The 16,618-nt window shown below is 37.8% G+C and overlaps 2 protein-coding genes across 7 annotated transcripts in view; both read right to left on the bottom strand.

Moving 5' to 3' along the window:
* LOC134225461 (beta-arrestin-1) overlaps positions 1-16,618 on the bottom strand; it is a 295,165-nt gene that overhangs the window by 74,603 nt on the left and 203,944 nt on the right. For all 6 annotated transcript variants that reach the window (XM_062705551.1, XM_062705549.1, XM_062705550.1 and 3 more), the window contains exons 2-3: positions 12,354-12,871; positions 240-331 (exon numbers count right to left, since the gene is read on the bottom strand). In XM_062705551.1, coding sequence (XP_062561535.1) covers positions 240-331; positions 12,354-12,445 — 184 coding nt within the window. In that variant the 5' untranslated portion in view covers positions 12,446-12,871. The remainder of the gene's footprint in view (positions 1-239; positions 332-12,353; positions 12,872-16,618) is intronic.
* LOC134221002 (trypsin 5G1-like) lies at positions 15,022-15,870 on the bottom strand. Its single transcript, XM_062700174.1, has one exon. It carries the CDS (start codon positions 15,859-15,861, stop codon positions 15,067-15,069), a length of 795 nt encoding a protein of 264 aa, XP_062556158.1. The 5' UTR covers positions 15,862-15,870; the 3' UTR covers positions 15,022-15,066.

Genomic DNA, 16,618 nt, shown 5'->3' with positions numbered 1-16,618 from the left:
TTTGTTATAAAAGCATGAACATAAATTATTCCATAGCAAAAAAAAACGAACAGATCTCAAATTATGTTCATAATGGATATTTTTTTCATCATACTCAATGTGAGCTCGTTTGGCTGATTTTTTTTCTAGCTGAATTCAAATAAAGCTGACATTCTGAGATCCACACTTTGCTCTTCTATGGAATCGATGATACATTGAATATTTTTTTCCAAACAGACAATTAGCAACAATATACTCACCTATGGGATCGACGTGCGTTATGTGGTCCACAAAGTCACGTTTTCCTAGATAGACTGTTATTTTTCCGTTGGAGGAGCTCTTTTTGAATACCCTGTTGTGTAAAGAGATTAGAAGAAAATTAAAATTAAAATGGCGTTATAATTTACAGGCTTACAGACGAATAAAATGTAACGCAGCAGATTGAGTTTGCAACGACGATGACAGCCGTTGGTCCTGCCATTAGGATGTGCACACGATAAGGTCGAGCGCATGTCAAGGATAACGAGCACCCGCAATTTAGAATAATTGAGGATAATTACACTTGCATATCGAGCAAAGCGTGTGTGGTTGGCTGCTGGAAGCCTTATTCAATCTCACCATGTAGTCTTTCAGTAGCTGGCAGAAGGATATATATTATGCAGTGCAGGATAATTTGCATAGATCTTTATCCCATCATTGCGCCGGTGGCGCAACAAGTGATAAAGGCATGCAGTTCCTATTAAGCCAATGGCAACGTAACAAGCTGCATCGGTACATCATCCTGTTACGTAGAAATTGTGATACTGTCGCACTACAACTACAATATTAACAATTAGAGAGCCTTTATTACTAACATTATGCATCGAGGTTTGTGCAGGGATCTATTTGTTATTATGCGGTTGACTGATATAGCAGTTGGCATAATGTTGGCACAACCCGATTAGAGAGCTGGCTATCCGCTTATATTATTTTGATATCAAAGAGAAGAGTGTGAGTTTTTGTTTTATAACAAAAAAGGATGATGCATGAATGTTATTGTTGAAAGCTGCAAAACTCAACGCTTTTTGCAAATAATCTAACAGATTTCCTGAGTTTTTTTAATGCTCACCCGTTGAAATTTGAAGTTATTTTGATAGCGGATAATCGAAGAGAAAAAAAAGTGGACAGCCTTTGTGCACGCTCAGCGAGGTTTGCCTTTACTCCGTGCTTTAATGGGTTAATGTTTCTTTGGCAATCGGATTTATTGAATATTTCAATGTTAATATTTTATAATTCCTACATGAAAAAAATCCTTCGAATATGAAAGGGATTTTTTTGAATTGCAAATGAAAGTACTTCGAATTTTTCAAAGGGAATAAAATGTTTCACAAGGGAAACTCTTTGGAATTTCCACTAGCAGTTCTGTGCAATTTACACGGCTGATTATTCGGAATTTTCACGAGAAGTTTTTGGAAATTTCAGTGGAACTTTTTGGGTGTTCTTCTGGATTTCAATGCGAAACTTATTGAAATTTTAACGAGAAAACATTTGTAATTCCAACGGGCAATTCTTCGAAATTTTGGCGTAACATTCTACGGAATGTCCTTGCGAAATTATATTTCATGCGAAACTTCCTCGGAAATCTTCCGAATTTCCGCAGGAAATCTTTCAATATCTCCTCAAGTAATCCTTCGGAATCTCCTCGGAATATTCTACGGGATATGCATGAAAAATTTCTTCTTGAAATATTTTGCGAATGTCCTTGGAAAATTCTACGAAATTTTCTTAGAAAATTCTTGGCAACTTCCTCGAAAAATTCTCTTAAATTTTCTCGGGATTTTTCTTGGGAATCTCATCGGAAAATTCTGCGGAATCTTTTCGAGAAATCCTTCAGATTTTCCTCGAACAATTCTTCGGAATTTGATCCGGAAATTCTTTGGAACTTTCTCTGGTAACTCTTGGAAATTTACTTGAGAAATTCTCCGACATTTCTACGGGAAATTCTCCGAAATTTCTTCGGAAAGTTTTTCGGGATTCCCTCGGGAAATTTTGCAGAATTTCCTTGGAAAATTCTTCTGAATTTCCTTGGGAAATTCTTCGGAATCTTTTTGAGAAATTCTTCGGCATATGATCGATAAATTCTTCAGAAAAATCTTTGAAATTTAAGCGGGAAACCCTTCGGAACTTCCACGGTAAATTCTCCGATATTTCTAAAGATATTTTGATGAATTTCCACGGGAAATGATAGGAATTTCCTCAAGAATTTTTACAGAATTTTTGGGGAAATTCTTCTGAAATTTAGGCGGGAAATCCTTCGAAATTTCCTAGGAAAATTCTTCTGAACTGATTCAGGAAATTCTATGGAATTTGATCGTAAAATTCTCCGGAATTTGATCTGGAAATTCTCCGGAATTTGATCTGGAAATTCTTTGGAACCTTCTCGGAAAATTCTTTGTAACTTCCTCGGGAAATTCTATGAAATTCCTTCGGGAAATTCTTCGAAATTTCTACGAGAATTTTTTCGGGAAATAATCCATAATTTCCTTGGGAACTTCTTCTGAATTTCCTCGGGAATTCTTCGGAATCTTTTCGAGAAACTCTTCGGAAAATTCTTCGGAATCTCCTTGGGAAATTCTTCGGAATCTGCTTGAGAAATTCTCTAGAACTTCCTCGGGAAATTCTCCAAAAATCCTTCGGGAAATTCTTCAAAATTTCTTCGGGAAATTCTCCGAAGTTTCTCCGAGAAATTATCCTAAATTTCTTCGGAAAATTCTGCGGAATCTTTTCGAGAAATTCTTCGCAATTTTCTCGGGAAATTCTTTGCAGTATGCTCGAGGAATTTTTCAAAATATGATCAGGAAATTCTTAGGAAAATTCTCCGAAACTACGGAATTTCCTCCGGATATTTTTTCGGAATTTCATAGGGAAATTCTTCGGAATTTCCTTGGAAAACATTATTTTTTGGAATCTAATCGTGATTACTATGTCTGAAACTTGATTATGCATATGTACAACATGTGATAGATTTAGTTCGGAAAAGGTATTGGAGGGTAACCGCCCCTTCGGTGGGGTTTGATCCCACGACCCCAGTTCGCATGACAGGTGCTTTCCCTACTAAGCTACGAAGGACCTCCGTCGTCCACCGCAGCTTAGCGGGTACTGATGAAACCAAATTCCCAGCACCAGGTACCAGCCGATCTCTCGCAATACATTTTCAGAACTAACTCTCTCAAATGTATTTTTGTACACAATGTCAACCAAGTAGGATGAGTATTTAATATTGTCCGGCTCCTACACACTTGCTTCATCAGCAACGGCGCTCAATGAAGTAGGGTTGTGTGAGGTTGTGCCAGTTTGGTCGTCAGATCCCAACACGACCACACAAGCGAAGAGAGATCGCCACTCGAGATCAGTACATTCAAAGTTAATTGCCTATATGCCGGGTATTAAGCCACCCGGAGTGGAAATCGTGGGATCAAACCCCACCGAAGGGGCGGTTACCCTCCAATACCTTTTCCGAACTAAATCTATCACATGTTGTACATATGCATAATCAAGTTTCAGACATAGTAATTAATTTCCACTCCGGGTGGCTTAATACCCGGCATATAGGCAATTTAATTAATCTCTCCGGGTGGCTTAATACCCGGCATATAGGCAATTAACTTTGAATGTACTGATCTAATCGTGATTTCTTCGGAATTTTCTTGCAAAATTTGTCGGAATTTCCTCGGAAAATCTTGGGAATTTTCCTCGAGAAATTTATCGGAAAATTTTTTGGAGTCTGATCGTACAACTCTTCGGAAAATTATCGGGAAATTCTTCGGAAAAATCTTTAGAATTGAATCAGAAAATTATTCGGAATTTCCTCGGAAAATTCTTTGGAACTTCCTAGAGAAATTCACCGATATTTCTTCGGGAACCCTTCGGATTTTCCTCGGAAAATGTTGCTGGAGGTATGCAATGGGAATTCATCGGAATTTTCTAGGGAAATTCTTCGGAATCTCTTCGGGAAAATCATCGGAATCTTTTCGTGAATTCTTTCTGAATTTCCTCGGAAAACTCTTCGGAATACGACCCGGAAATTTTTCGGATTTTTTTTTTTTGGATTTTAATCAGGAGTCTTCTGAATGTCCTTGGGAATTTTTGCGAGAAATTCTTCGGAGTTTCCCCGCGAAATTCTTCAGAATATATTCAGAAAATTCTTCGGAATTTTCTAGAGATACATTTTTTTGGAATTTCCTCGGGAGTTTCCTTCGGAATTTCCTCGACAAATTCTATGGAACTTCCACGGGAAATTCTTTGAAACTTCTTTGGGAAATTCTCACGAAATTTTTTCGGAAAATTCTTCGGGATTTCCTCGGGAATTTCCTTCGAAATATCCTCGAGAAATTCTTCGGAATTTTCTCAGGAAATTCTCTCGGGAAATTCTTTGGAACTTTCTCGGGAACTTCCTCGAGGAATTCATCGGAATTTCCTCGGGAATTTCTTTGGAATTTTTTTGGGAAATTTTTCGGAATTTCCTCGGGAAGATTTTCGGAATTTCCTCAGGAAATTCTTCGAAATTACTTTGGGAAATTCAGCGGAATTTACTTTGGGAAATTCTTCAAAATTTACTTTGGGAAATTCTTCGAAATTTCCTCGGAAAATTCTTTGGAATTTCCTCGGAAAATTCTTCGGAATTTCTTCGAAAAATTCTGCGAAATTTTCTCGGGATTTTTTTGGGAAATTTTCTCCGAAATTCCTTCGGAAAATTCTGCGTAATCTTTTCGAGAAATTTTTCGGAATTTCCTCGGGAAATTCTTCGCAATATGCTCGAGAAATTCTTCAAAATATGATCGGGAGTTCCTCCGGATTTTTTTGGAATTTCGTAGGGAAGTTCTTTGGAATTTTCTTGGAAAATTTTCCGAAATTGCTCCTAGAAATTCTTCGGAATTTCCTCGGGGCATTCCTCGCAATTTCCTCAATAAATTCTTTAGAACAGCGGTTCTCAACCTGGGGTACATGTACCCCTGGGGGTACCTTCGCTGGCCCCAGGGGGTACCTCGGGCAAAAATCCGTAATGGCGGACGTATTACAGTTCCAATCAAAACTCATTTATAAAGTTTTGGTACTTGTGAATTTTTTTATTTCATAACTTTGTCTTAAACTTGTAAATAATATGCATGGCGATCAATAAATCAAAGCCAATTGAATCCTGCCTTCAACAATCAATGTATAACAGGCTGTGGAACAAAAGATCAAAAGGACAAAATTTCGAATTAACAAATTAAAAAAAAACTCTTCAATGTAATCTACCTAAGCGAAACAAAATGTTGAATAATATGTTAACAATATGCTTCTGAACTAAATCTAGAGTGTAAAGGTTCGGAAGCCTCCGTTTGAAAGGCATGAAGGCTTTTTCTCGAATAGCTCGGGTACCACGTTGCAAGAGGATTGGAAGCATTGTTCTACGTTTCTCGGAAGCCTTCTTCCAAGTAGCTCGGAAGCATTCACAGATAAAAATATGTTGTGGTTTTAAATGTATATTCATGCACATATTTGGAGCATGAAAATAAGCGTACTGTTATTTTAAATCGAAATACATTTTTAGTTGTTCTTGCTTGTAAAATCCAGTCAAACTTAATTGAATATCCATTGCAATTTAACACGTCGTTCAAAACTATTTGCTATGTTCTTTCAAGCAGCTCGGAAGATTCCTATCAAGATACTCGGAAGCCTCATTCCAAGAGGTTCGGAGGACTCCTTTCCTGAGGTTCGGAAGCCTTCTTTTAAGAGGGTTTAAAGCCTTTTTTTAAGGTTCAAAAGTTTCTTTTCAAGAGGTCCGGAAGCCTTCTTTCAAGAGGCCAGGAAGCGTCCTTTCAAGAGGCCCGGAAGCCTCCTTTCAAGAGGCTCGGAAGCTTTCTTTCAAGAGGCCCGGAAGCCTCCTTTCAAGAGGCCTGGAAGCCTCCTTTCAGGAGGCTCGAAGCCTCCTTACAATTAACCCGTAAGCCTCCTTTCAAGAGGCCCGGAAGCCTCCTTTGAAGAGGCCCGGAAGCCTCCTTTCAAGAGGCTCGGAAGCTTTCTTTCAAGAGGCCCGGAAGCCTCCTTTCAGGAAGCTCGAAGCCTTTTTACAAGAAGCCCGTAAGCTTTCTTTCAAGAGGCCCGGAAGCCTCCTTACAAGAAGCCCATAAGCCTTCTTTCAAGAGGCTGGGAAGCCTCCCATCAAGAAGCTAGGAATTCCTCTTTCAAGAGACTTGCAAGCGTACTTTCAAGTGTCTCAGAACAACCTTTCAACATTCTAGGAAGTTTCCTTTCAAGTGGCTCAAAAGCCGCCATTAAAGAGCTTCGGAAGCCCCCTATCAAGACTCAAGAGGCGCGGAAGCAAACTCTTAAGAGATTCGGAAACTCCTTTCAAGAGGTTCGAAAGCCCCCTTCTAAGAGGCTCGGCAACTTCCCTTCATTGGGCTCGGAATTATTCTTTCAAGAGCCTACTTTACAGAAGCTCAGAGGCGTTCTTTCAAGATATTCAGAAGCCTCATTTTAAGTAGCTGAAAAGCTGCCTTTAAAGGGCCTCGGAACCCTCCCTTCATGAGGTTCAGAAACCTTCCTTCAAGAGGCTCGGAAGCCTACTTTCAAGATATTCGGAAGCTTGATGTATAAACTTATTTCAATTGGAAAGTTTCACGGAATAATGTAAATTTCTTACATGGGGAGAGGGGGGTTGAAAAACCCAGAAAAAAGGCTTACGTAATTAGTGTATGGCCCCTTAGTTTTCAGGTCCATTTTTCAATGATCTCGTGAGTTATGCCTATTTTCATTTACAGCAAAAAATAGGGCAAAACATACTTTTGCATATAAACGATAAAGACGGATCCATAAAAAACTGGAAAACGATCCATAAATAACATCTGAATGTTCATTAAAATGCTACCATAAATCCATGAAATAGTTAATGAGATTCCATAAAGAATAATTTTTCGATCCATAACTAAGTTGAAATTTAGCAATTAATTGGGAAATATGTTCCATTAACATGGTCAAGAAAAACAATACAATTCTTGCTATTTTCCCATGAAAATATGACAAATGATCCATAAATCTTTGGAAAATGATCCTTAAAAAACTATATTTTGATCCATAAAACTTCAAATTTGCGCATTTTTTTATCGTGATGATGATCCATAATTTCAGTAATATGATCCATAATTTTAGTCATATGATCCATAATTCTGGCCATTTGATCCATAACTTTGTTCAAATGATCTATAGTTTTGGTGATATGATCCATAAATTTTGATCAATGATCCATAGATTTTATAAAATGTGTGGATCAATTAATATAGTTTCATTGGCCTTCTTTCCAAGCATTATCGATCACATTATCAAAATTATGGATCATATGACCAAAATAATGGATCATATGGCTGAAATTATGGATCATCATCAGGATATAAATTGCGCAAATTTGATATTTTTTGGATCAATATATAGTTTTTATGGATCATTTTTCAAAGTTTTATGGATCATAAAAATATTCTTTATGGAATCTCTCCAACTATTTTATGGATTTATGGTAGCGTTTTATGGAACATTCAGATGTTATTTATGAATCTTTTTTCATTCTTTTATGGATCGTTTTTCCACATTGAACGGTGCAAAGTAAGGGCTGCCAAAAAATAGGGGGTACCTCAATTAATGCAAAAGTTCGAAGGGGTACCTTTCAAGAAAAAGGTTGAGAACCGCTGCTTTAAAACATCGCGGAAAATTCTTCGAAATTCCATTGGAAGATTTGTCGGAATTTCCTAGGGAAATTCTTCTGAATCTCCTCGGAAAATCTTTGGAGCTTTGGAATCTTCTAATCTTTGGATTTTTTTTTTGGTAAATTCTTCGGAGTTTCTTCAGGTAATGCTTTGCAATTTCTTATGGAAATTTTTCGGAGGTTCCTCGGGAAATTCTTAGGAATTTCATAGGAAACTTATTCGGAATTTTCGAGGAAAGTTTTTCAGAATTTTTTAGGGAAATTCTTCGGAATTCCTTGGGAAATCTGTTCGGAAGAATTTTTGGAATCTAATCGTGATTTCTTCGGAATTTTCTCGTAAAATATGTCGGAATTTCCTCGGGAAATTCTTGGGAATTTTCTGCGAGAAATTTATCAGAATTTTTTTTTGGAATATGATCGGACAACTCTTCGGAAAATGATCGGGAAATTCTTTGGAATTGAATCAGAAATTATTCGGAATTTCCTCGGGAAATTCTTTGGAACTTACTAGGGAAATTCACCGAAATTTCTTCGGGAAACCCTTCGGATTTTCCTCGGGAAATTCTTCGAAATTTCCTCGGAAAATGTTTCTGGAGGTATGCGGAGATTTATCCGAATTTTCTAGGGAAACTTCGGAATCTCTTCGGGAAAATCTTCGGAATCTTTTTGAGAAATTTTCCTGAATTTCCTCCTTCCTTAAAACTCTCCGGAATACAACCCGGAAATTTTTTTGATTTTTTTTTTGTATTTTAATCAGGAGTCTTCTGAATGTCCTTGGGTAATTCTGCGGAATTTTTGCGAGAAATTCTTCGGAGTTTCCCCGCGAATTTCTGCAGAATATATTCAGCAAATTTTTAGGAATTTTCTCGAGAAACATTTCTTTGGAATTTCCTCGAAAAATTCTTCGGAATTTCCTCGAGAAATTCTATGGAACTTCCACGGGAAATTCTTTGAAACTTTTTTGGGAAATTCTGCTGAATCTTTTCGAGAAATTGTTCGGAATTTCCTCACGAAGTTTTTCGGAAAATTCTTCGGGATTTCCTCGGGAAAATTTGCTTTGGAATTTCCTCTGAAATTCCCTTCGAAATATCCTCGAGAAATTCATCGGAAATTCCTCGGGAAATTCTTTGGAATTTTCTCAGGAAATATTTCGGAATTTCCTCGGGAAGATTTTCGGAATTTCCTCAGGAAATTCTTCGGAATTTCTTTGAAAAATTCTGCGAAATTTTCTCGGGAAATTCTTCGGAACTTAGCTTAGCTTAGCTAGATTGACTATACCCATTATAATTGCTAGTCGTGATTGGCCGAGAAACAACAAATAATGCACAGCTCACCAATTGAATAGTTTTCTCAGGACTAGAAAGCTATTCTCGCTGTACATGCTTCGGAGTTTTTTTTAATTCAAGACCAATAACAACGATGCCGGCCACGTCCTCACAATCAATTAGGATAAGGGGAGGAAAATTAGTTCGACACTCATTGCTACAAGAGACCGAGGAATCCTCTGCATCTCCATGGGCGCACTGGAAAGAAGTAGTACGAAGTAGCACAACGCTTGCTCAATGGCTAATCCGAAAAAAACACGCACTGAACTGATTAACTTTATTACCGGCCGCACAATGCAGAACACAATATTTCGGCAGATCGCACGATCGTTCTGCTGTCCGAAACAATAGAAAACACGCACTCCCTCGGGAAATTCTTCGGAACATGATTCAAATATAAAATCGGTTACAGCGGCAAGAAAGCAGAGCATGGAGTTGGTGTCTTAGTGGTGGGAACTTCCTCGGGAACTTCTTCGGAATTTTCTCGGAAATTTTTTGGGAGTTTACTCGGGATTTTTTTGGGAGTTTCCTCGAGAAATACTTCGAAATTTCCTCAGGAAATGTTTCGGGGTTTCCTCGGGAAATTAATTGGAATCTTCGGGAATATCTACGAAATTTTTTTTGGAATTTCCTCGGAATATGACCCGGATTTTTTTTTTGGAATTTAATCAGGAAAGTTTTCTGAATCTCCTCGGGTAATTCTGCGGAATCTTTTAGAGAAATTCTTCGGAATTTTCTCGCGAAATTCTTCAGAATATATTCAGAAAATTCTTCGGAATTTCCTCAGAAAAATTTTCTTTGGAATTTCCTCGGAAATTTCCTTTGGAATTTACTCGAAAAATTCTTCGGAATTTCCTCGAGAAATTCTATGAACTTGCACGGGAAATTATTTGGATTTTTTTGGGAAATTCTTTGAAGCTTCTTTGGGAAATTCTTCGGAATCTCTTCGGAAAATTCTACAGAATCTTCTCGAGAAATTCATGGAATTTTCTCTTTCAAGAATTCTACGGGATTTCCTTGAGATTTCTTAACGAGTTCCCTAGAGAAATTCTTCGGAGTTTCCTCAGGAAACTCTTTAAAACTTTCTCGAGAAGTTCTTTGGGAGTTCATCCAGAAATTCTTCGGAATTTCCTCGGGAAATTCTTTGGAATTTTCTCGGGAAATTCTTTGGAATTTTCTCGGGAAATTCTTCAGAATTTCCTCAAGCAAATGTTCGATATTTCCTAGGGAATTTCTTTGGAATTCCCTTGGAAAATTGTTTGTAATTTCTTCGAAAAATTTCTCGAAATTTCCTCGGGAAGATTTTTGGAATTTCCTTCTAAAATTCTTCAGATTTACTTTGGGAAATTCTGCGGAATTCACTTTGGGAAATTCTTCGAAATTTCATCGGAAAATTCTTTGGAACTTCATTCAAATATAAAATCTGTAACATCGACGGCAAGAAAGCAGAGCTGGAGTTGGTTTCTTACTGGTGGGCAAGCAAACACATTAACGAACGTTTCGGTGTGATACGAGGCAAATTCTTCGATTACAAACTAATCAACATTTATGCAGCGATAAACGATAAGTCATATGACTTTCAAGACACGTTTTATGAATGTCTTGATAAAACCTATGGAGAGTGCCCAAAGCATGGTGTGAAAATTGTTATCGGAAACGCACCCAAATAGGGAAACTTGCAGCCAGATTTCTCGGATATTATCGATATGAAGACATTCAGAGGTCCGAACATTAAACTCTGATCACTACATGAGTGAACAGAATAAACATTAAAATCTTTGGTGGCAACGAAGAGGCAGAAGCACATAGAGAATGTCCTGCCGGCTGGTTGGAAAGCCCCGTCCCAGTATACGTAAGAAAAGGGACATATTATTGAAATGCTGTCTGTATATAATTATTCAATAGACCCCTTACGGTAATAACGGATGAACATTTAAAAAGATGATGAAAAGTAAGCCTCATTATTTTCGTGCGCACACACCACCTCGGTAGCAAACGAATGTCGATATTCAACACACTGACTTTCATCTACTCAGAGATTAAGTAAAATACTTGTATTGCGTCTCCTTTATTCCCACGCGAATTTTACTCAATTACCTTAAAGGCTTTTAACGGAAATGGAGTATAATTTTCATGGGAAAAAAGAGAGGGCAATACAATTTTACTCAGTCACTGAGTAGAAGAAAGTTAGCGTGAAAAACAATATTCAACAGCGAACCTAATGCGCTCGGTCAATACAGGGAGCATGCTGTATGCACGCGAGGGAAACGGATTTAGCGACCCTGAATATTTGAAGATATTAAATAGACATCGCCAAAAACCAGATGTGTTAGGGGACATACATGACTAACGTAAGAGCTTATAGTAGGAGGAGTCTACCATAGTAAAAAAAATATGAAAATGAAAAAAAAAAAACTTACATAGGGGTTGAGGGGCTGCAAGAAGCAGAAAAATTCCGTTACGCACTCCATTTACTAGTTAAAGAATAATTTGGGCACACTTGGCGATTTTGTCGTTGATGATTTCGTAAACAAACAAATGTTATATTGATTTCAAAGAATGCAAATCATTTTCTCTGAAAATGTTTGTCCCGTCAGATACATATCGATATTTTCTCAAGAAGTATTTGTTTCGGTAGGAGCTATCTGTTTTCGCTTGTTACTCCCAAATCTCAGTGGGCCCGAATTGTTATCAACTAATACTTCCCCTTGCATGACTAAATGGACTCATAGTAATTACTTTCATGTGAGTACAGTAAACGATAAACTGGTAGTTTATTTTTAACTAGATCTTCATAGACTTCATTAATGAAATTTAAAACGATCACTGATAGAGGGATGGGTTAACATATTTACAATCAGTTTCATTCCGTAAACAAAAATTCAGTTTCACTATTTTGACAAGATTTTCTTCTGTAGTCAAACCATACGAAACAAAAAGCTGCCCGTTTCGAAAAAAGCAAAATACAACTAAATTACCTTCTACTACTTCGTCGAATGTTGCTTACTGCTATCAAATTGATTTATGTTAAGTATTAAAACATGCTTCTTACACACACAAATATCACCCAAATTCTTTGAACTGATTCGATTGGAATAAAACAGTTAATCCTTCGGGTCTCCTCTCAACAAAAACCGTTTGGGAGTGATTTTATAGTCGTTCGTACACATTATTGACAGTTTCATCTGAAAGTGTACTGTCCACAGGTATGCATTATACTCAGACCATCGACCATCAGGGGGGAAAAAGATAAAACCCATCCCGTATGAGCAGCACCATCAATAGTCACAAAACATAGAGTAACAACTCGACAGCCATAAATCACTCACCTAGTGGCCTGCTTCTTGCTGCTTCCGTCGTCCACATCCGGATCGGGCGATGGCGCCGGTGACCGCGGGGACGATCCGGGCAGGTGGTTCATGGTTTGCCTTCTACCGATGGCCTACCGTACACAAATGGCTACAGATCCAGTGTTTCGACGGGGGGGTTCACACTTTGGGTTTCACTGCCACACACTTGCCCCTACCACACACACGCGCGCACCACACCACACCACCCACACACTCCGGGGCGGATCGATTCAATCGTCGGCACCAATAGTGCCCCCTCCTGATGGCGGCGTTGTTTTATGCGTATTGCTTTCTTCTTTGGATTATTTGAAACTTTATCGATGACTTCTTTCTAACTCTCGGTGGTGACGCTTTTTCGGGCTTTTCCTTCTACCACTTTTTTTTTATTTTTACTTATCTTCTTCACAAAACCAACAGGATCACATACAGAGAGGTATCAAACGACCAGGATACAATACTTTTCACTTATTTCGTTATTCATGACTGATGTTGATTCACTGGAATGAGATACATTTATTTTCCGTTGGATCTTCTTCTTTTCTGTTTCACTTTTTCCCGACATCAAAATGGAACTATATTTGTTTGCACAAGCAAACTTTTCCTAGAAAACATCTTTGTTGTGCGATGAGAGTTACTTCTTCTCTTCAAACGACAGTTTTGTCCCGGGAAAAAAATAAATGCTTTCAATGCTGTTGCAGCACAGCCAGTACGATTGTAAAAAGCATAGGGATATAACTTGAAGCGGTATTTTCCACCGCGGACCAAATTCACTTTAAAGAGATTTCAACGCTGTTTGTTGTTGCCGCTGAATTGTCGGGTCGCAATAACAAATCATCAAACTTGAATTGGAATTGGAAATTGTTTCAATTTTTACGCGTTCTTGATCGTTTCACTGACTGACGGGATATCTAAAAGGAAAACCAATCATCACGCTCGATTGAGCGTTTGACCGAATTTGCGGGAAGGTATAAAGTTTAATATTAAGTCAACAGCTACGAATCTAACTTTTATTTGATTTGGGAAAGTTTCTAGAGTGGTAATTGACATGAAAACGAAAAACGAAATAATACGTATCAAATTTAAGCCAGGAAAAACCATGATGATTATATTTGCATTCCAGACTCCGACATTCGCACAACATATTTGTAAGTAGGAAATAGTTCATTTTCAGATGTTTAACATGAAAGCTATTTAGCTAAATATCGCAATGTTTAATGTCGCAATATCGATCAATTTATACGAAACCGAATACTTCGGAAAAATATTCAGAAAGGCGATAATTTTTAGCAGCCCTAAGATCCCATTTTTTTAGACCAGCACGAGGTAATTTTAAATATTTTCCTAATTTCACAGCACTGTATTTAAAATAACATAGTCCATTATAAATCTGTTCGATCTCGATGACGTCCGTAGGAAAATAAGCTGAGCAGTAGTAGCAATCTGGAAGAGAAGAAGAGAAAAATAATTAGAATGTTTGTTGTTACAGGTTTATCTTACTTTTTAAAGTTTATGTTTTTTTATTTTATGTAAAATATTTAATATAAATATAACATTTAATAAAATTCAACAAATAGGGCCGTTACAAATCTTCTCTATATATATATAAATCAATTTACATTTCCTTTGAGGCAATATAACTAACGAACGGATGAACCGATTCGCAAGATTTCCTCACTAATCAATTCGTTCTGAGATCAGCTGTGTTTATAAATACTAAGAGTTAATGAAATCTAAGGGAAAGTTGGAAAATTGTGAAAATAGAATATTGGGGCGAGTTGTGAGGAAACCCAATACGATCGCGCAAAATATGATCTAGAGTGCGGCGCCGCAAAAAAAATTATAAATTGACATTTTGAACGCTCAAACCCGAGCAACGCAGGATACGTTCTGCTAGTATTTGATAAACATTATGTCTTACTGGTCTCCGAAAGTTCAGGGCGGAGAAAATAAAAAATAAATATTAAAATGAAAAAAAAAAAAAAAAAACGATTTGTTAAAGAATATTTTGAAAATGAATTTACCGGTTTTGTTGTTGCCTCAAAATATTATTTTTGGGCAAAAAATTTGAAAGGGGTGGGAAACATAATTGTTTTTAAATATTTTTATAGGCCTTATCAGTGTTGTAAAATGTCATTTGCATTCGTTTGTATAATTTGCCCAAAGCATTTTTCAGAAGTTAGCTATCAATTCATGAGGTATGACGAACTTATAGCGCTTAAATGTGCCTACAACTTTGTCTAACAAGACATTGCTGTAAATATGTAATCTGAGGCGTGGGAGGCAAAATGTCATTCAAATGACATTATGTCAAATGACACGTGACATTTTGGAGAGTTTTCACTCTCCAGCCTCAGATGTTATATTTAGAGTAATGTACCCTTGGACAAAAATATAGCCCTACTCAAGCGTTATGAGTACATCTAAAATTTTGGAATACATTTGGCTTCTAAAGAAAGTTATGAACAAATTAGTCAAATGACATGCAGATGACATTTTACAAGCCTGGGCCTTATCAATAAAATAAATGTATCTCACACTGTGGAGTGTTTAATGAACACTAAGCTGCGAAACAGCAACGGAAATAAAGTTGAAGTTTGAAGATATTGTGATATTGTTTAGGAATGTACAAATAAGAGTCACATGCTATTTGCTAATATATTTCTACCAGAATGCTACACAGCTCGAATAACCTCTAAAGACCACTGACTTCCCGAACCCAATCACGAACGGCAGCCACGCGAGAGTATACACCGGGATATCCGGCCTGGGCACAACCAATACCCCAGGAAACGACTCCGACCAGCGTGTTACCTTCCACCAAAGGACCACCCGAATCACCCTGACAGGCGTCCTTACCACCCTCCTTGTAACCGGCGCAAACCATCCGTTTGGTTACCTCGTTATTGAGTGAGTAAGCGCGAACGCATTCATCCTGCGACAGAGCTGGAACGGTGGTAGCTCGAAGCACGCTGCGAGATTCTGACGGGTTTTGGGTTGCACCCCAACCCGATACCTGCAGGCAAGTACCCTCCTCGACGGGTTGGTCCTTTTTCGGCAGGTTAACGGCTTGGCAGCTGTCACCGAAAATAATCGGTTCTTCCAGTTCCAGCAGAGAAAAATCGTAATCGATAATAACGGGGTTGTACTGCGGATGTTGATAGACCTTTTTCACGCGGTACAGCTGACCATCCGTAGCATGCCGGCTGGAACCGGCGCGCACTTTGAGACCAAGGTCCTGATCGTTGGCACAATGGCCAGCGGTTAGCACCCATCGCTCTGAGAGCAGTGATCCGCCACAGAAGTGTCCAAAGTAATCATCGCTCAGGGAAACTTGGAAAGGAACGTCCTTAATGTCCACCTCGTAGCCACCAACAACTCGACCAACGCTGCGAGCATTCCACCAGGGACGGAGCGGATTGAATCCAGTCGATAGACTAGAAACCGAGAGGAAGAGGGTTGTAGCTAACAGAAGAACAATACGCGCCATCGTGTAGATTCCAACTGTGGAAAGACCTATGCTTCTATTAGCTTTTATAGTGAAAAAGCAGGAGTGCAATGAATTATAATTCAGCTTCATATTTTTTTATCTGGGTGGAGGAATTTTTCAAGTATGTACTTATATTTTTCCTGTAGATTTGCTATGAATAGATCGTAATCAGATTGAAGTATAATCTATGAGTTGCACGCTCTATAAAAATATTATTGTTCACACTCAATTACTTCTAAAGCTATACACTTCAAACAACTTCATGGTGAATTTATTTGTTTTGCAGTCCGAATAGTGCAGTAAAATTTTGGAAGAAAAGTGGATGCTAATCTATGTTTTTTGTCTGATCTATCTATTTTGTCTGGATATTTTTTGCAAGTAAGGAATAAAAACAAAAATTAGCTGAACCGTATTCTGAAAGGATGGCAAATCATAGATATTGAAAAGCTATTTGAATAATTAGAGATCTCGAAAATTTAAAAGATGAAGTATAATCTAAATCCGCACAACATCGAATGGAAGATAAGTGTTTCTTCAACTACTCGTATATTTTTTTTGTTCATGAGGTAATTCCATACTATATCAGACGTATGTATTCAACAGTTTTTGACGTATTACGTTTTAAAACAAGGTTCAAATGTAGGATCTTTTTTAAGTTGTTATGGACTGTTTTTAAGAGCTTGAACGAACATTTATAGAAAATCTAAACGAAAATCAACAACATTTCGGCAGTGATTTTGGCCAACACTTTGGTCGT

Source organism: Armigeres subalbatus, chromosome 3, assembly GCF_024139115.2.
Source record: "Armigeres subalbatus isolate Guangzhou_Male chromosome 3, GZ_Asu_2, whole genome shotgun sequence".
Taxonomy (NCBI): domain Eukaryota; kingdom Metazoa; phylum Arthropoda; class Insecta; order Diptera; family Culicidae; genus Armigeres; species Armigeres subalbatus.
This window is presented reverse-complemented; position numbering and strand designations above follow the sequence as displayed.